The sequence below is a fragment of the Martes martes genome (genome assembly GCF_963455335.1).
Source record: "Martes martes genome assembly, chromosome: X".
In the NCBI taxonomy this organism is placed as follows: Eukaryota; Metazoa; Chordata; class Mammalia; order Carnivora; family Mustelidae; genus Martes; species Martes martes.
In genome coordinates this window covers 109,524,738-109,545,188 of record NC_137897.1, presented here as the reverse complement: position 1 = coordinate 109,545,188, position 20,451 = coordinate 109,524,738, and the positions used below count along the sequence as shown (strand labels likewise).

General features: G+C 42.6%; 1 protein-coding gene across 2 annotated transcripts in view; it reads left to right on the top strand.

The window, feature by feature from the left end:
* Positions 1 to 20,451, top strand: part of ATP11C (ATPase phospholipid transporting 11C (ATP11C blood group)) — a 179,926-nt gene that overhangs the window by 148,463 nt on the left and 11,012 nt on the right. For both annotated transcript variants that reach the window (XM_080795248.1, XM_080795249.1), the window contains exons 24-27: positions 9,086 to 9,213; positions 12,445 to 12,580; positions 15,117 to 15,182; positions 17,361 to 17,464. In XM_080795248.1, the coding sequence (XP_080651374.1) occupies positions 9,086 to 9,213; positions 12,445 to 12,580; positions 15,117 to 15,182; positions 17,361 to 17,464 (434 nt within the window). The remainder of the gene's footprint in view (positions 1 to 9,085; positions 9,214 to 12,444; positions 12,581 to 15,116; positions 15,183 to 17,360; positions 17,465 to 20,451) is intronic.

Below are 20,451 nucleotides of genomic sequence, written 5' to 3'. Positions count from 1 at the left end.
GAGCCCGATGCGGGGCTCGATCCCAGGACCCTGAGATCATGACCCGAGCCGAAGGCAGTGGTTTAACCCACTGAGCCACCCAGGTGCCCCAAAGACCGAGTTTCTAAATTTCAAGGCACGCTTCATTCCTCCTGCGAGGAAGCAATTTTTTTCCCCCTCATTTCTTGGTGGTATTTTTTAAGACCGTGTGTTCTTGTGAATGGGAAGTGAGTGCTCTCTTTCCCTAGAACTTGCCTCTTCCCTCTGGCTGTGCTCTCTCTTACCACAGTGCCTCGTCGTCGTCAAGCCCGCGGAGCCACATCCGCAGGTTGCTTTACGGGTTAATCATCCACCAGCTGCGGGAAGTGCCCTCAGCCTTCTTGAGTGCAAAACTAACAGTCTCAGTTGCAGAGAGTTTTCTGAATTCTGTCGAATCTGCTTTGTGTGAACACTCAGATTACTGCTGGTCAAATGCTTCAAATTCCTCACTTCCGTGGACGAGTGCAAGTGTTAAAAAGACATTTCAGGGGCGCCTGGATGGCTCAGTCGGTGAAGCATCTGCCTTCGGCTCAGGTCTTGATCCCAGGGTCCTGGGACCGAGCCCCGCATCGGGCTCCCTGCTCAGTGGGAAGCCTGCTTCCCCCTCTCCCGCTACCCCTGCTTAAACTTTTTCCCTCTCTCCTTCTCTCTTTCTCTCTCTGTGTGTCAAATAAATAAAATCTTAAAAATAAGACATTTCAAATTTTGTAGCAAAGTGCTAAAGGGAAGTTGGCTTAATCTGGTTAAAACGTTTTTAATTTGAAAGGAATGTGTCTACAAGTTGTATGAAGAAAGGACTTATTCCTTCTAAAGCCAGCTGAGACTCAGACCCTAGTCTGTCTGGGGTCTGCCTAGGTTACCTTAGCTGTTGAGGTTTCCATAGCAGTTGCTCAGATGGTGGGCTCATTCATTTAATGACTACCTCTTGAGTGCCTACTGTGTGCCAGGCTAAGTGCCGGGGGTGTAACCGTGATTGAAACAAAGTGTTACCCCACAGAGCTCGCTGTATAGTGTTGGGGGAGAGAGAGCAATCATACGGACGTCAGCTACTGATACAAGCTCTGAAGGAAGAAGTGAACCGTTATCGACTGGTAGAGTATGAATGAAGAAGTCTGCTATTTTAGAGAATCTGGAAAGTTCTCTCTGACTTTGAGCAGAGATCTAAAGCAAAGGAGAGAGGGAGCTGTCAGACATCTTAGAGAAAAAGTATATCGGGTAAAAAGGTCTCTCTGAGGTGGTGGCTTGATGTACAATATCATTATTTTTTACTTTGGCCTTGTGCTAGTGCTACATGTAGCGACCATTATTGCAAATATGTTTAGAGTACATACAGGTAGTCAGCCCTTTTCAGCTCAAGTCCACATCACATGTTCTCTCCAACCCTGGAAACTGGAGGGCGAGCTATAGAGAATATAGAAATGGAACCAGGATTCAGATTGTTTAAGCACAAAGCAACTCTTTCTTTAGCAAAGCTAGGAGTACTGGTCTTTTTCCGATGTGAAAAGAAAACATTTGTAGCAGGTTTAATGAGAAACTATTATCAACTAAACCTGTTGTTTATTTTGAGGACATTCTGTCTCCTAATTAGACATCTAAGAATTACAGTTACCTCTCGTGTAACATCGAAGTACCATAGCGGAACAAAAATAGATTGATCCTTCTTTTGTTTGACTGAAATTCAAGACTGAATTACTCACCAGGCAATCTTTGCGTTTGTTTGTTGTTTTCAATCTTCTCGTTAGTGAAAATGGGGTAGTTTCCAATGAAAATATGGTATTGTGTGCCAACAAACTGATCGTCTCCCTTGAAAAGTAAAAAGAACAAAACACCTATTTGGGGGTTCTTTTTCAATTGTGGATTATTTTTGCTGAGTTTTAATCTTTGTGGAGGAGTTAGGCTGATGGAGGAGTAGGGAGACCTACGCATGTCTTGTCCCTTGAGCACAGCTACATAGTTATCAAATCATCCTGAACACCTAAGAAATGAATCAGAGGTCTGACAGAACAGAAACCGCAAGTCTTCAATGCAACCGACTTTTGGAAGGTAGGAGGTGCAGAGAGTTGAATTGGGGGAGACAGCGCTGTGGTTACAATGGTGGGGAGAGAGCCTGTTTACGGAGGCTGCAGCAGGTTATCATAAGCAGTGGAATGCAAAAATCAGAACTTTTAGAAGTCTGCTGCAGTGGGGGACGTGCCCAGCTTAAAGGTGCTCAGGTGGCAAAGCAGGGTGGAATCCCAGAAGTGACACTGTGGTCTGAGGATCTCCTGGGTCCCAAGAACAGGCGATACTCTTCCCAGGCATAGGAACATGGGGCACCTGGGGGGCTCAGTCATTAAGCATCTGCCTTCTGGCTAAGGTCATGATCCCAGGGTGCTGGGATCGAGCCCCACGTCAGGCTTTGTGCTCAGCGGGAAATCTGCTTTTCTCTCTCCCGCTCTCCCCTGCTTGTGTTCCTTCTCTCACTGAGTCTCTCTCTTTAAATAAATAAAATGTAAAGAAAAAAAAAAAAAGGAACATGGAAGCCAGTTGAGAACAGTGAGTCTTGGTGTCAGCTTTCTGCTCTGTTTTGCCATAAACTACGAACCCCTGCACGGTCATGACCACTCTCCTGGCAGGGGCTGGCAAACCAGCAAAAGTGTGGCAAGACCCTCCCCCAGAACAGTGCTTGTCTGCGGTGTTGTGGTCCTTAAAATTCAGAGTTTTGAAACGTAGTCATGCATCTGAGATTAAAGATAAAAAAGCTCGGACACAGACCAGTTGAACGCAGGGTTCTGACGGAAATCAGGGACACAGGAGTGATTGACCGCTCTTCTCTGAGGGCTCACGGAGGAGTGGAGGGAGGGAACTTCCAGCTCTGGAGTTAGAGAGTGGGGCACCACCATATTCATCCCACCCATCAGTGCTGATAGCCTTCGGGGGGCAAAATAGCACCACCTAGTGGACTCTGGAGCTGCTTACACCAAGCCCCACCCCCCTGAGCCCCAGAGGTGCATTGCCTGCTAGGACAAGTCCACCTGAGAATCATCCCAACAGACTGCTACCCCAGAAGACCAGCGCAAACAATGTGCTCACACCAAGTTTACTGGTCCTAGAGTGCTGCAAGCTTCATTTCTAGGGGAACATGGGATCTGGCTTGCTTTTTACTTTTATTGCTTTTTTATTTTTTCATTTATTGTCTTATTTTTTCAATTCATTTTGTAAAACTTTTGATTAATTTAAAATTTGTATTTATATATACTTTATATTTTTGTATTTGTTTACTTTATTTATTTATTTAATTTTGAGATCTAGATTCTTTTAACAAGCAGACCAAAACACACCCAGGCTCTAGGTTTTGGGGGGGGGAGTTTTTGGTTTGGGGGGGTTTTCCTTTTTGTTGTTGTTTTTTGTTTTCTTTTCTGGACAAAATGACGAGATGGAGAAATTCACCCCAAAAGAAAGAACGGAAAGTGGAACTCAGGGCTAGGGATTTAATCAAGACAGATATAAATAAGATAAGATGTCTGAACTAGAACCTTAACGATTATAAAATACTAGCTGGGCTTTAAAAAACGTGTAGAAGAAACTAGAGAATCCCTTACTGTGGAGATAAAAGGACTTAAATCTAGTCAGGCTGAAATTAAAAATGCTATAACTGAGATGCAATCCCAAGTGGAGGCCATAAAAATGAGGATGGATGAAGCAGAGGAGCAAATCAGCGATAAAGAATATAAAATTATTGAAAATAATGAAGCTGAAAAGAAGAGGGAAAGAAAGGTAATGAACCACAAAGATAGGCTTAGGGAACTAAGTGACTTACTAAAACATAATATTCATATCAGAGGAGTCCCAGAAGATGAAGAGAGAGAAAAGGGGGTAGAAGGTTTATTCAAGTAAATTATAGCTGAAAACTTCCCTAATTTGGGGAAGGACACAGGCATCAAAATCCAAGATGCACAGAGAGCTCCCATTAAATTCAACAAAAGCTGACCATCGCCAAGACATGTCATAATCAAATTCGCAAAACAGACAAGGAAAGAATCCTGAAAGCAGCGAGGGTAGGGGGTCCACCCACAAGGGAAGACAGATGAGGTTCACAGCAGATCTGTTCATAGAAACTTGACAGGCCAGAAAGGAGTGGCAGGATATATTCAACATGCTGAATGGGAAAAATATTCAGCCAAGAATTCTTTATCCAGCAAGCCTGTCATTCAGAATAGAAGGAGAGAGAAATTATTTCCCAGACAAAAACTAAAGGAGTTTGTGACCCCTAAATCAGCCCTGCAAGAAATTTTAAGGGTGATTCATTGAGTGGAGGAAAAAAATAAAAGACCAAAATCATCAAAGACTAGAAAGGAGCAGAGAACATCACCAGAAGCACCACCTCCACAGCTAACACAGTGGCACTGAACTGATCTCTTTGAAGGTAAATGGACTAATTGATACAATCAAAAGACACGGTATCGGAATGGATAAAGAGATCCATGTATGTGCTGCCTACCAGAGACTCATTTTAGATCTTAAGACACCCGCAGATTGAAAGCGAAGGGATAGGGGCATCTGGGTGGCTCAGTTGGTTAAGTGTCCTGATTTCAGCCCAGGTCATGATTTCAGGGTCATGAGATCAAGACCCATGTCGAGCTCCGCACTGGGCACGGAACCGGCTTAAGATTCTTTCTCAAAAAAAAAAAAAGAAGAAGAAGAAGAAAGATTCTCCCTCTTCTTAGGTCCCAACCCCCCCCCCCCATTTGCACACACTCTCTCAAAAAAGGGTGGGGGCAGGTGGGAGGATGGAGAACCATCTGTCATGCTAATGGACGTCAAAAGAAAGCCGGAGTAGCCATACTTATATCAGATAAACTAGATTTTTTTAAAGATTTTAGTTATTTATCTTAGCAAATGAGAGAGCATGGCGGGGAGGGGCAGAGGAAAGAGAGTCCCAAGTGGACTCTGCGCTGATCACTGAGCCCAACACAGGGCTCAGTCTCACGACCCTGAGATCACAATCCAAGCCAAAACCAAGAGTCGGACACTTAACCAACTGCACCACCCAGGTGCCCCAGACAAACTAGATTTTATTACTTTATTTTATTTTTTACAAACTATATTTTAAAACAAAGACTGTAACAAGAGATGGAAAAGGACATTATATCAGAATTAAAGGGTCTATCCATGAAGAAGATCTAACAATTGTAAATATGCCCCCAACTTGGGAACACCCAGATATATGAATCAATTAATAACAAACATAAACTCACTGCCAGTAATAATAGTAGAGGACTTAAGCACCCAACTCAGAGCAATGGACAGGTCAGCTAAGCAGAAGATCAACAAGGAAGCAATGGCTTTGAATGGCATCCTCGACCAGGTGGGCTTAACAGATATGCAGAACATTTTATCCTAAAGCAACAGAATACACATCCTTTTCCAGCGCACATAGAACATTCTCCAGAATAAATCACATACTGGGTCACAAAACAGGCCTCAGAAAGTACAAAAAGATTGAGATCATACCGTGCATATTTTCAGACCACAATGCTATGAAACTTGAAGTCAACCGCAAGAAAATATTTGGAAGGACCACAAATACATGAAGGTTAAAGAACATCCCACTAAAGAATGAATGGGTCAACCAGATAATTAAAAAACTTTTTTAAAAATACAGTTTTTTAAAAAACTTTTTTAAAAATACTTTTTTAAAAAATATTTGGAAGGACCACAAATACATGAAGGTTAAAGAACATCCCACTAAAGAATGAATGGGTCAACCAGATAATTAAAAAACTTTTTTAAAAATACAGGATGCAGCAAAGTTCATCATTAACAGGGAAGTATTTTACCATACAGGCCCACCTCAAGAAGCAAGGAAAGTCTCAAATACACAACCTAACTGTATACCTAAAGGAGCTGGAAAAGGAACAGCAAATAAAGCCTGAAGATAGCAAAAGGAGGGAAATAATAAAAATTATAGCAGAAATAAATGATACAGAAACAAACAAGCAAAAAAAAAAAAAACCAGAAGAGATTAATGAAACTAACAGGAACAGTGGAGCCTCTCAGGAAGAGAATATTAGAAAAACCTTGGATCTGGGCTTGGGACACCTGACTGGCTACGTCAGTAGAGTATGCAACTCTTAATCTCGAGGTTGTGAGTTCGGACCCCGTGTTGAGTGTGGAGATTACTTAAAAATAAAATCCTTTAAAAAAATAAAAGATTTGGGCTTGAATTAGGTCATTTGGGAAAAAGTTTAAGATGAGGGGGCTTGCTCTAGTTTGGGTACTGTCAGTAAGTGGGGGCGATTTTATGACTAAGCATTTCAGTGCATCTTACCAGGAGGCTTGAAGACTAGGAGGCTACCATTGTCATTTGTCCAGAAACAGCCGTCACCCCGAATTGCCAGAACAGGAATATTGGTTAATGTGATTTCGACAATATTCCTATGCTGTGTTCAGCGTGATTATGGAGTGATCATGTTTTCATCTTGATCTGTCATGTGACAGAATGATGGCCTTGTTTGATGATGATGTTCAGTGAACGTGTTCATGTTCGACAGGAGAACACCAGTGCCTAGCTTGTGAGTGCCCAGAACAGCTTCTAGTTGTCAGGGGCCGCCTTGCTTTTTCTCAGGCTATGCCTGTCCATGAAATAAGTAAAAATCCCTGCCCACTTAGAGCTTGAAATGTAGTGTGAAGAGAGACAGTAAAAATAATAAATGTATAACGTAAGAGAAAAGGTGATTAGGGATGCCTGGGTGGCTCAGTGGGTTAAGCCTCTGCCTTCAGCTCAGGTCATGATCTCAGGGTCCTGGGATCGAGCCCCACATCGGGCTCTCTGCTCAGCGAGGGGTCTGCTTCTCCCTCTTCCTCCCCCCCCCCCCCAACTCATGCACGTGCACTCATTTTCTCTCTCAAATAAATAAATACAGTGTTTACATAAGATAAAAGGTGATTAGTGCTATAGGAAAATAAAAAACAAGATAACAGGAAATGTGTCCACGAGGAAGGGAGTGAGTGACAAATTAAGGTTGGTGTCTCTGAGAAGGTGACATTTGAGCTGATGTTTGTGAGTGAGGGAGTAATCCATGAGGCTGTCTAATGGAAGTGCTCCAAGCAGGGCCAACAGCCAGTTTAAAGGAAGTCCTAGGGGCGCCTGGGTGGCTCAGTGGGTTAAAGCCTCTGCCTTCAGCTCAGGTCATGATCTCAGATCCTGGGATCGAGCCCCGCATCGGGCTCTCTGCTTAGCAGGGAGCCTGCTTTCCCCCTTCTCTCTCTCTGCCTGCCTCTCTGCCTACTTGTGATCTCTCTCTCTCTGTCAAATAAATAAATAAAATCTTTTTTTTTTTTTTTAAAGCAAGTCCTAAATCAGGAGTGCGCCCGACATGTTGGAGGTCCAGTGAGGAAGGCATTGCTGCTGGAGTGCAGTGAGCAAGGACCAGGAGAGATCTAAGAGATTAGGCCAGACAGAAGAAGCCAGATAGAGTGGAACTGGAGAGCCACTCTTTTGTAGGAATGTTTTTTTTTCTTTTAACTTTCAGAGAGAAAGGAATCCACTGCAAAGTCTGAATAAAACAGTGACTTGATTTCACTTCCTTTCTGACAGAACTACTCGGGCCATTGTGTGGACTGTAGATCAAGGGGAGAAGGAGGGAGCCATTTAGGAAGTTTGCAAGGTGGTGACTGGAGGTGCTGAGAAGTGATCTGGTCTGAGAGGTGATCGGGTCTGGTCTGAGAAGTGATCTGGTCTGGTGTGGGAAGTGATCTGGTTCTGGATGTATTTGAAGGTGGAGCCAGTAAACACTTCTTAACTGGCTGGATGCGGGTGTGAAAGAGAGAAGAGTCAAGGATGAATCCAAGATTTTGGTTCCGCTTGATCACCAAGGTTTAGTTGCCCTTTCCTGAGCTGAGGAACACTTCAAGAGGCGCTGGTTTGAGCGAAGGGTGGGTCAGGAGTTCAGATCTGGATGTAGGTTTGTATTTGCAATACATAACAAGTGGGGAACTGGATACATGGGGACAGGTCTGGGCCGGAGATAAATGCTTGGGGACGTTCAGTGAATGGATGCTATTAAAACATGGAACTGGTGAGATGACCTAGAGAGTGACTATGAAGTTTCAAACACTGAGTGCTGGAACGTTCCAACAGAGCGCTTGGGCAGAATAGGAGACTAAGAAGAAACGGCTAGTGAGGTGGGAGAATCACTAATTTCAAAATATTTCCTGGGCACCCAGGTGGTTCCAGGCACCAAATAGATACTGGGGTTGCAACAGTGTGGGGGCTCTTCACTGAGGTAGAGAACATGGGATAAAGCAGATTTAGGGGAAAGTTAATGAGTTTGGTTTTAGACATTTTTTTAAAGATTTTATTTATTTATTTGACAGAGATTACAAGTAGGCGGAGAGGCAGGCAGAGAGAGGAGGAAGCAGGCTCCCCGTGGAGCAGAGAGCCCGATGTGGGGCTTGATCCCAGGACCCTGGGATCATGACCTGAGCCGAAGGCAGAAGCTTTAAACCACTGAGCCACCCAGGCGCCCGGTTTTAGACATTTTGAGTCACGGATGCCTGTGGGACAGCCAGCAGAAAGGTGGAAATTTTGGTCAGGAGCCTAGGGAAGTCATGCCTGTATACATATTTTTAGCTTTGTTTGTGCAAAGACATTTATTTAATCCTTAGTAAATGGTCACATTCAAGATCATGAATAGAGCCTCGAGAAGGTGATAGTGATACTTAAAACTATGTAAAATATTAACAACAAAGTCACTATGACACAGGCAGGCCACTGCCTACGTGTAGTGTTCCCGGAGGGTTCCAGGCTTATATTTAATTGGTCTTTGTTCATTGAAAAGTCTTTTGAAAATCCATTAGTATTTGTTAGAAATAACATGTGTACATTCTGAATAAAATTCTTTGGAAAGGGAGGCTATATTAATACGATACATCACAATATGTTAATTTCTGTAGTTATCGGTGAGAATGACCTCATTTATAGACTTTTTTTGCTATGACAACAAATGTGAAAGGGAACGGTCTTGTTTCAGCTTGTGATTTTTCCAAACACAAAATTTTTTTCTTCTGTTGTTTGTCTTTTCAGCCACTGTATGATGCCGCTTACCTTACAATGTACAACATCTGCTTCACATCCTTGCCCATCCTGGCCTACAGTTTACTGGAACAGCACATCAACATTGACACTCTGACCTCAGATCCCCGATTGTATATGTAAGTAGCACATGTGGTTAAAAACCACTTCAGACTTTCAAAATCCTAGGTTTCATTTGATCCATGGGTGGGAAGGACACAGTTGCCCACCTGATTTGATTACATAGTTCTATTCTGAATTTTTAGCTACTTAAACCATACCATTCCATAGGAAAATGGTATATGTCCTAGATGTAGGACCTGTCCATGAATGTGTGTGAACCATCTAGTTCAAAATCACTAATTCCTAAAACAGGAATCTATATTGGCATAGAGTTCTCAAGTCTCATCGGAAGATACACTATTTTTTTTAAAGGTCTTATTTATTTATTCATGAGAGACAGAGAGAGTGAGGCAGAGGGAGATGCAGGCTCCCTGCTGAGCAGGGAGCCCCAATGCGGGACTCGATCCCAGGACCCCGGGACCATGACCTGAGCCAAAGGCAGATGCTAAACCATCTGAGCCACCCAGGTGCCTAGAAGACACACTATTTTAACTAACCCCCCAAAAAAGGCCACACACAAAGATTTATAGTGTTGATTCCTACCTATAATGGGTTGAACTGATGTTAGACTTTCTTTCCTTTTTTTTCAGTTTTTTAAATTTTTATTTATTTTTTAAATTTTTTATTAACATATAATGTATTTTTAGCCCCAGGGGTACAGGTCTGTGAATCACCAGATTTACACACTTCACAGCACTCACCACAGCATACACCTTCCCCAGTGTCCATAACTCCGCCACCCTCTCCTTACCCCCCTCCCCCCGGCAACCCTCAGTTTGTTTTGTGAGATTAAGAGTCTCTTACGGTTTTAGCCTTTCTCTTTTTTTAAGATTTTGTTTATTTTAGGGAGTATGTGCACACAACTGAGTGAGGGCAGGGGCAGAGGGAGAGAATCCGAAGCGGACTCAGTCAGCATGGAGCCCAATTTGGGGCTCGATCTCATGACCCCAAGATCACGACCAGAGCCGAAACCAAAAGTTCGTTGCTTAATCAACTGAGCCACCCAGGTGCTCCGAGACTTCAGCTGCGCCAGAAGCATAGCCTCTTCTACTTTGTCAGTGCCATTCTAGAGCTGCATTGCTGGGGCTCCTGGGTGGCTTAGTCGTTAAGTGCCTGCCTTCAGCTCAGGTCACGATCCCATCTCCCCGCTCAGTGGGGGAACCTGCTTCTCTCTCTCTCTCTTGCTGTATCTCTCTGTCAAATAAACAAATAAAATCTTTTTAAAAAAATAAATAAATAAAACTGTATTGCTGAAGAAAATAATTAACTCATCAAGCCCTTATATCCATTTTGTGTCAGCTGTAAATGGATGCTTTTGTCTATGGACGGGGTACTTGGCCAGTTGCTTAACGTATGATTTAATTGGGTTTTTATAAGTTAAGCCTGCTCCTAAGGATGAAGATGGTAATTTATAGCAGATAATAAGCATTGCTTAATAGTGGATATCAAATGCAATGCAGAGACTCGGGTGGTTTATTTGTATGAAGTGAAGGTATACAAATTTAAGGGTTTTCTTTAACCAGTGTGACTCATAATACCTATATTTAGTCATTGTTAGGCTTAACCAGCTTTATAAAATTTGTCATTATTTTAAAGATGGAAAGATTGAAAATTTCAAGTATGCACAGTAGTAGCAAAAATGCTATTAATAGAGTGAACGTCCCTATCCTCACTACTCAGCAAAAAATGATCAGTTCAGGGTCTGTCCTAGTTCATGAATAATCCTGTTTGCTCTATTACAGACTTCTTTTTTAATAAATACAAACATTATATAAAATAGTTATTTCAGTAAGTATCTCTTAAAGATAATGACCTAAAAAAAGAACAGTACCTTCGCGTACCTAAAACTTCAGCAAGCCCGTAATATCATACATCCAGTCAGGTTCACATTCCTCCAGTTGACTCATTTCTTTTTTTTTTTTCCTTTAAGATGTTTTATTTATTCATTTGGGAGAGAGAGAGAGCACGAATGATGGGGAGGGGCAAAAGGAGAGGGAGAAGCAAGCTCCCTGCTGAGCAGGGAGCCCGATGTGGGACTCAATCCCAGGACCCAGAGATCATGACCTGAGCTGAAGGCAGGCACCGAACCGACTGAGCCACCCAGATGCCCCCGAGTTGACTCATTTCTTTTTATAACATGCTTGTTTGCATCAGAACGTAAGATCCGTATGTTGTACTTAGTTAATATGCCTCTTGAGTCTGTTTTAACCTGTAGGTTAACCTGGCAGGTTTTTTGTTGACAAAACTGGGTCATTCATCTTGTAGCGTTTACCCCAACCTGGAGTTTGCCGATTGCATTCCTCTGGCATTAGCATGTTCTGCTTTTCCCTGCATTTGTGGCAAGGGTGTAGTTAGATCTAGAGGGGAATCATAGAAGCCATGGGAGAATGAGTAGCCGTATTTAACGCTCTGACTTGTGCCGAGAAGATTGTGTTATTTTCACAGATTTTGAAGTTTGGACCCACCTACTGTTTATGGAAAACACGACTGTCCAGTTTGAAACATTATTTGACCCAATTGAAAAACTATAAAGGGTACCCTGAGACCTTAAAAAAGGTTATATTCCCAAGAAGAAATCTTGATTAAAAGAACTACCTTAGCAATTGTAGTTGGGAAGGCCGTGTGCCGGCGCACCCCCTCACTAACGGATCGAACTCAGGCGTGCTCCTACACTAGTGTTGCGAAGCTTACCGCACGTTAGACTCACTGGGAAGCTTCCAAAACAACCCCAGTGCCCCAGTTACACCTCATGCCAGTTAAATCAGAAGGAGGGTGGGAGTCAGGCATCCGTGTTTTTAAAGATCCCCAAGTGATTCCAGTGTGCACCATAGTTTGGGAACCATTATGATAAGTTTAGGGGGGCTCATTATTTATCAGTGGGACTGACAAAGTTCCATTGTATGGTTTTTCTGTGGGTAGAAATGGACAATATATATAAAACTCTCAGGCCAGCTTACTGACATATAAGAAGTACTCAGTAAGCCGGAGCTGATGGTTTTTGATGATATTATTGTTGTCGGTGGCCAGGATTTTAAACTTAGTGCTTTGACTGTTTACTCAATGCCTCACTTCCGAGGCAATTGCACGGAGACGAACCTGTGGCTGGGGATGGCCCTCCAGTCCTCGGGGACGCCGCTTCATTATAACAGGGTCACACCTGTGTGCACTTTTGGCATTTTACCGGGTCTTTAAATAGACAGCCTACAGAGATTCATTAACCTGTGGTTTCTTTTTCCATTTCTCAATAGGAAAATTTCTGGCAATGCCATGCTACAGCTGGGACCCTTCTTATACTGGACATTTCTAGCTGCATTTGAAGGGACAGTGTTCTTCTTTGGGACTTACTTTCTTTTTCAGACTTCATCCCTGGAAGAAAATGCAAAGGTAAAAAAATACTTCATTACATCCTGGTATTGTAGGCATGGCTTGTTCTTTCTCTATAGGCACTGGATTTATTATACACATAATCTCGCTGTAATCATTTTGTAAACTTTTTCTTGAGGTACGGTATTTAGTTCTCAGAACTTTTTTAGAACAATAGAAGTGTTGAAGTAAGAAACCACTTCCCGTGTGCATGGCTAACTAGAGAGCTTATGTGCAAACCTTCTAGAAGCTTAGCTCGGCTATAATTTTTAATAGATGAACAGAGTTCTTAGGACTTCAGAATTTAGACCCCTATACTTTTCCTTTTTTTTGTTTTAAAGATTTTATTTATTTATTTGATAGAGATCACAAGTAGGCAGAGAGGCAGGCAGAGAGAGAGGGGGAAGCAGGCTCCCCGCTGAGCAGAGAGCCCGATGCGGGGCTCGATCCCAGGACCTGTGGATCATGACCTGAACCCAAGGCAGAGGCTTTAACCCACTGAGCCACCCAGGCGCCCCTCCTTTTTTTTTTTTTTAAAAGTAAACTCTACCCTCTAACGTGGGGCTTGAATTGAGTACCCCAAGATCAAGCGTCACATGGTCTACTCACTGAGCCAGTCAGGCGCCCCAAGACTTTTCCTGTTTTAGAAGTCTGGCCCCACTCCCTTCCTATTAATAGTGGCCTTTCGTGCTTGGAGTTGAAGGGCGTAGCTACCATATCTTTTTTTTTTTTTTTTAAAGATTTTTATTTATTTATTTGACAGAGAGAGAGATCACAAGTAGTCAGAGAGGCAGGCAGAGAGAGGAGGAAGCAGGCTCCCCGCGGAGCAGAGAGCCCCATGCGGGGCTCGATCCCAGGACCCTGGGATCATGACCTGAGCCGAAGGCAGAAGCTTAACCCACTGAGCCACCCAGGCGCCCTGTAGCTACCATATCTTTACAGTGTTTGCCTGGTAGTTAAAGGGATGGAATTCCCTTCTCTTCCTCCTTCCCTTCCACATGGGAGCATAGTGTTTTCCAGAAACACTGCACTCAGCCTATCAGTGCCTTCTTAGCAAGCAACTGCCCAAGTCAGCACGTGCCGTGGGATGATGTTCCCCCAGGCTGTGTCCTGGGAGAGCAGCACTGTTGGGGCGAGGTCTTGCCACGGCCACATGGAGAGACTTGAGCCCCACCGCTTCACCCATGCTTTCACTGCATTCTTTCTTCACTATTTCTGGGCTTCCTGTTTAATACTTACTCACTCTTTATCATTATAACATGAAGCAAAGCTAAGTTTCAAGAGTGATTTACTGAATACAATAACTCTGTCCAGGAGCGACACAGTTAATGTCTGCTACAGAAGTAATAGGCCCGATGAATGTGAATACTTCAGAATTAGGTTCTACAGTCCAAAACCTTTCCGATTTGGACTAACACAAGTCAGTTTAATATGAATCTCTTCAAATTATTAATCGCTGGGGACGCCTGGTTGACTCAGTCAGTAGAGCATGTGACTCTTGATCTCGGGTTGTGAGTTCGCGCCCCTCGTTGGGCAGTGGGCGTAGAGGTTACTTTAAAAATCTCAAAGTATTAATCCCCAAGTAACTGTGAAGGAAACACAGCTGTGGTTTAGAGTAGGAGCACATCGCAGCAGACAAGGGGAGGACCCCGTTTAGTCTGCAGGCAGGCCCCTTAGGCCTCCCAAGTCAGCCTTGCCCGTCGGCAAGAAGGGATTAGATTCTGTGATTTCTTGGGTCCCTCTAGCTTTATGGCTGCTTCTGTGGCTTTCACGTTTTACTTTATTTTTATTTGGCACCTAAATGATAAAGAGCTGACGATTTCTTAACAAGAGTTTGCTGCAGCAAAAATGACAGTGAGCGGAAGGACTATCAGCGATGAAATGTAACATCGTGTATGAGTTGATCAAATCCTTCTTTTCGCTTCTGTTCATTTTTTATTATTTTTTTAAGACGTTTCACATTTCATTTTCTGTTTTAATGTTATGCATTCAGATCTTGACAGCACTTGGTAAGCATGTGCGCCGTTCATTGCCACAGTTACAGACTTGTCTATGCTCTCTGCTTTTCTCTGATGTGCACATGCTGACAGCTCTAATAGTCACCGCCAAAAAACTAGACCCTTATTTTTAAAATGTGCGTCCATTTGTCTACAGATTAGTCCTCATTTGAGAGCTTTAGTTCTTTATTACTGAGGAAGTCCATATCAAACTCTTGAGAGACATGAATCATTCAAATGACTTGTTTTGATGAACATTACTGTTAGTGGAATAGGGTTTTTTTTTCTGCCTTTATTACACCAGCGTGTTCCCTGTGTGGTACTACACGGAGTAATGGGCGTAAACCCTACCAACCGCAAGTGCGTTGTAGCTGTCCAAGAAAGTGGAGGGTCATGGTAAATGAAATCCAACATTTTGGCCTGATCTTTTGATCAGCTCTTTCACTAAACATTTTATACCCAAATCTTTAGCAGTTACAGCCAAGATTAAATTTGCCTTTTTTATTTTCGTAAGCAGGCTTGTGTATTCATGGTGCATATAATTGTTGACTGTTTTTCAGGTGTATGGAAACTGGACTTTTGGAACCATTGTTTTTACAGTCTTAGTATTCACTGTAACTCTGAAGGTTAGATTTTTATTTATTCAAATATATTTAATGCCATTTTTGTAATTCTTTCTGTTCTCTTTTTTGTCTTCTCTTTACTTGTATTGCAAGTTGTTATTCAAGTCTGAATACTTACTGAAATATGTATGATACTAGATATTTAGACATGTGTATGCTGTTCATGGTCCATTTCTTTCCAGAATATTGTCTGTCCTCTTCGTTTCCTTTTTAAAAAAATTCGTACACTATAGTTATGTTGAAAATCTGTTCCTTTTTCCTTCAAGACGGTATAAGTAGTAGATAAACAGGCTCTGACTGTGTGTGTGTTTCCATGTTAAATACTTGAATAGTTTTTAAGATGATCTGTTTACAAACACCAGGCCTTAAAGGAATGGGAGTACTTAAGACAGTTGAATAGGTATCCATGAGCAAGATATGTGTGCAGAAGAGCTCAGTGGTGATGAAATTTTATATAATGTTTTTATCACTGATACTTACCCATATTAGTGATGAAATGCGTAACAACATACAGCAGGTAACCTACATGAATCATTGGCATTAGCACACAGCCATGTAATACATTCTGAAGCCTTGCTGAATTCTACCCTTGAGACTTACGAGTTGGGACTCTCTTATACTTGAAAGCATAATCAGATTCTTTTGATGATAATTGCAGTAATAAACACCTCACATGGGATCCAAGAATGAGTAAATGAATTCCATTATGCCCAGTGGTCAAAACTAGAATTCCAGAAGTGTGCTTGACAAAGAACCTCTAATCATTTCCCCCTCTAAGTTTTTATTCCTGATTCATTTCTCATACCAAATAGAACTAACATATGTTTGCATTTTTCATCTACTATTTCAGTAATATTGTAGGGCTGCAAAAGAAAATGTTACCATCCGTCTCCATTTAGTCACTTACTAGCTGCTATTTTGGGGCCAGTGACTTCGTTTCTCAGTACCCTCGTTTCTTCTTCTGTGATGTGGAGATAAAAGTAGTACCTTCCTCTCTTAGATTTTTGGTGGGAAGTCAATTAGTGAATACACATAAAGCATTCAGAGTGGTGTCTGGCACATAGAATGTGATCAGAACAAAGGATCATGATTTGAAACAGAAGCCTCCCCGCCTTTGTTTCTCCTGGTTTTGCATATGGCCCTAGGGCTCCCAAGTGGCCTTCGTAGTTAAAGTTGGCCTCACTGTAGCATCTTTCCGGGTCCCTCAAAACACATTCACTCTCTCTTCTTTGGATGGGTATTATCGTGACCTTCTCCCTAGCAGCGCAGAGGTGGGAATTCAAGCCTGGTCTACATTAACAATGTTCTCAACATTCTGTTTATGAACAAAAAAGTTAGAACAGGGGAGTCAAGGACCAGGGTGTCAGAGCAAGCAAAAAAAAAAAAAAAATGGAGACACCGCCTCCTCTTCAAAAATGAAATGCCCGTGGCCCCGAAATTTTAAACAAGCAGATCAGACCATACTTTTTAGTTTTAGATTGCATTTAAAAAATCCCAGGTACCACAATCTAAAGAAACAATCAGCCCGGGCAGAAACATGGGGGGATTAAAATCTAAGGCAACTGAGAATGTTATTCATTTAATGGATTAGATAAGGGCTTTGCAGTTGAAGGACACACGACATAGCCAGGCCCATGATCCGTTGCTACACGGTGCCAGGCGTGTGGAGCCGGTTGCCTTTGCATTTAATAATCCCCATCTGTTGTGTTTGAGCTGTTGACACTCCTTTGTGTAGTTCGCCTATTCTTCCCAACTAACCCTTCCCTCTCCTACTGCTTTTCAGTATACCTGCCTCCACCGGGTAGGCCTTCTCCTTTGATCATCCGCTTTCCGGCCACTGCCACCCAAGGACTTGGGGCTCCAGGCCGAACCTGTTACAGTACCTGGATGCCTGCCCGCCCTTCAGCAGTGAGGCAGTGCAGCCACACACCTACCTTGCTTGTCCAGACCTCCAAGCCTGTCCTTTTGGGTCTACAGGCCTTGGGGCAGAACCTAGCTCATTCTTACCCTAGCCCTTCGAAAAGTCTCAATTCTGTTCTTCGTTTTCCTCTCTTCTAGTTGCCTGGCCCAAGTGAGGTCTCCCATAGGTACCATACTGTATGCAGTTCTCAGTAGCATAGTGTGTTTACTCCTCGTGTAGCTGGTGCTCATCATGAAAGCTCCTGTGTTGTATCTTTTCAGCTCGCCTTGGATACTCGTTTCTGGACATGGATAAATCACTTTGTGATTTGGGGCTCTTTAGCCTTCTATGTATTTTTCTCATTCTTCTGGGGAGGAATTATTTGGTAAGCAGCTGTACATGTGTGAGTAGTATGTGAAATAACAAAGTAGATGTCCGTATGTGTACATTGTCTATGCAAACATTCATTCAACTTTTAAAGTGTTAATTGTACCAGATGGCAGGTCTACAGTATTAATGGGCTGGAAGTTAATTTCAGGTAAGATTTCAAATGCAAGTATATCGAATTACACGAGTTATTCAAAAGCCCTCCTTTCTGGTAGCCCCTGTCCAGATCTTTCCACTTGAAGGTATGTAAACCTCTGTCTGTACCGTGCTAGCATGCCCTTCCGTGGGGTTTCCAGTGGAAATATCCTCTGAAGTTTCTAGAGGATACAATGGCCGGTAGATACACTCTTAGCCATTTGGATTCTGTTCTCTCTTCGTGGTATATCACTGTCAATCTCATCACTATATTTGTGCTCAAGGTTAAGAATATATACTACTTAATACTCAGAGGCTTATATCTTAAAATCCCGTCTTATTGTTTTGGGTGGGGGGAAAGGCAGACTCTGCAGTGTGGCCTGAAAGTTCATTGAGTTCATCTTTGTTCAGATGTTTATCCAGAATCTGCGGTGTGTGAGGCACTCTGGGAAACCAAGATAATAGACAGTGAATAGACTGTGCCCCTCCCTCCAGGAGATTAGGATACAGGGCGAGAGACACAGAGCTGTGATTGGGAGAGTTATAAGGAATGAGAATAGGTTAGGTAGTCATCTCCTTCTCTTATTCCCAGATGCCTGTATTTGGGGGGTTTTTTTGTTTGTTTGTTTTTAAAGATTTTATGTATTTATTTGACAGACAGAGATCACAAGTAGGCAGAGAGGCAGGCAGAGAGAGAGAGAGAGGAGGAAGCAGGCTCCCTGCTAAGCAGAGATCCCAGTGTGGGGCTCAATCCCAGGACCCTGGGATCATGACCTGAGCCGAAGGCAGAGGCCTTAACCCACTGAGCCACCCACGTGCCCCCGTCTATATTTTGTTTTTAAAGATCGTAGGTGTTTTCATGAATCAGTGGCTTCTCCTGACAAGGAAGCCAACAGCAGAGAACATGGCTAGGGGAAGCCATAGGATGAGATTCTGGGAGTGTTATTTTCTCACTGGTCTGAGCAACACACGTACAAAACATTCCATGTTATCCATGTTTGTTGTCCCTTGAGACCTAATTAGAAAAAATGCTTCCTGTTTTGAAAAGCTTTTAAAATAAGCCTTCAGAAATAAAAATATGAAATGCTTCATCACTTCAGCAGTTCCAGAAAGTGTAATCACACATATATTGGGCACCTACAGAGGTAATTATTGAAGCAGTGAGGCCGACAGAAGTCTCTGTTTTCTTTAATAATATGCAAGTTCATCAAAGTTGATTATCTGCCCAGAGCACCATAGTCCTGTCTATAAATCTGTGTAATCAGCATCTGAACTCCTGCAAAATTTCCACAAGAATGTTTCTAGCAGACTAGTTTCTCTTACTACAGACTATTCCTTATTGATTAAAATAAATGCTTCAAATGATTAGGACATTGTCACACCTGTTTCTAGTCATTAGCGATACTTACTAAAAATGAAATACATCTATTTTTATTTTGTTGCCTGTAGTGCTATTCTTAAGTAGAGCTGAGTTGAGCTACTACATGAATATGAAATTACAAAGCAGCCACCAAAATATGACCAGAAACAGTCTGAGACTTCAGCTGAATGCTGGTTTCAGCTAATATCTCTGGACACATTGAGCCCTGAGGCATTGCGACACACGCCTCTGGGGTTCAGCAATGAGAATGATAATTTCTGAGCTCCAAACCCAATCCAAGAACACTATCTTGTATTTTTTCCTCTTCCCCTGTAAAGCACCGTAGATGTCAGTATATGGAAAAATTCAGAGCTACAGGGCAGGGAAAACAGACAAACAAACAAAAAAAAAAGGAAAAGAAAAATCTAGAGCTGTTAATCACAGAGTATTGTGAGACTTTATGGAATAGGACTACTTGTTAGTTGTCTACTGAACCCTTATTTTGGTCAATTAACTGCCTAGAAAATAAGTCAGGGCGCCCTTCATAATTAGAGTGACGGTAGAGTTCTGCAGAATTCTCTTTTCGATGGTGGGGACCCTGGAAAACCTTTTTAGCCCGGACCTTCTAGAATTCTCCATCTCACTGTTCTGCTCACTTCCTGTGCCACACTCCAGTCCCCATACACCTAGAGCCAAAAGCTTAATTCTGTTATGTTATAGAAGAGTGCACAAACATCGATTTTTTTTTTTTAACGAGAAACCAGTTTATCTTCAGTGAGCCCGACAGGTAATCTAATCAATAAGACAACCAGTTATCTGCCTAGAGCTCCTGATCCAAGGAGAGTCTGTTGTGCGGCCCAACCCTGGTCCGTCACTTCGCACTTCCTCCCCGCTCTGCTTCCAACAACATTGAGCCTAGTGAGGCTCTCTGTGGCTCGGGGAGGCTGGCCGTGCTGCTCTGTGGCCACCAAACCGTTCAGTGGTTGACTTAGAATGAAATCCCACATCAGAACAAGGAGTCCTAGATTTCTGGACTCCAAGACTTAATGTCCTATTAGCAAAACTCCTCTGCCAACCTACTTGGCACACACTGGATACCCAGTATATATTTTAGGATAAGGATGGTAGAGAGAGAAACTCAACGGCCCTATCTGTCTTGATGTAGAGTTTGGGGGGCGTGTAGCATATAAAATGTCTTTTAAATTTCTGAATGTAGAGCACAGTCCATTCTCATATTAACAAAACAGCTGAGGAAATAAAATGCTTATTAGCATAAAAATCAACCACTGCTCTTGACTATCTTTGAAGCTCCAGTATTTTCTAGCGCAAATAAATATTCTCCCGTTGCCAGTTCTAAAGTTGATTGCTTGGTTGTTTTCAAGTGACATGCGTTGTACTGTCCTTCTTCCCCTTTAATTATCATTCCTTTTTTCCCCTAAACACTTAGTAAATGAAATCTGTTCAGTACTTTTGGGATATTCGTAAAGAAA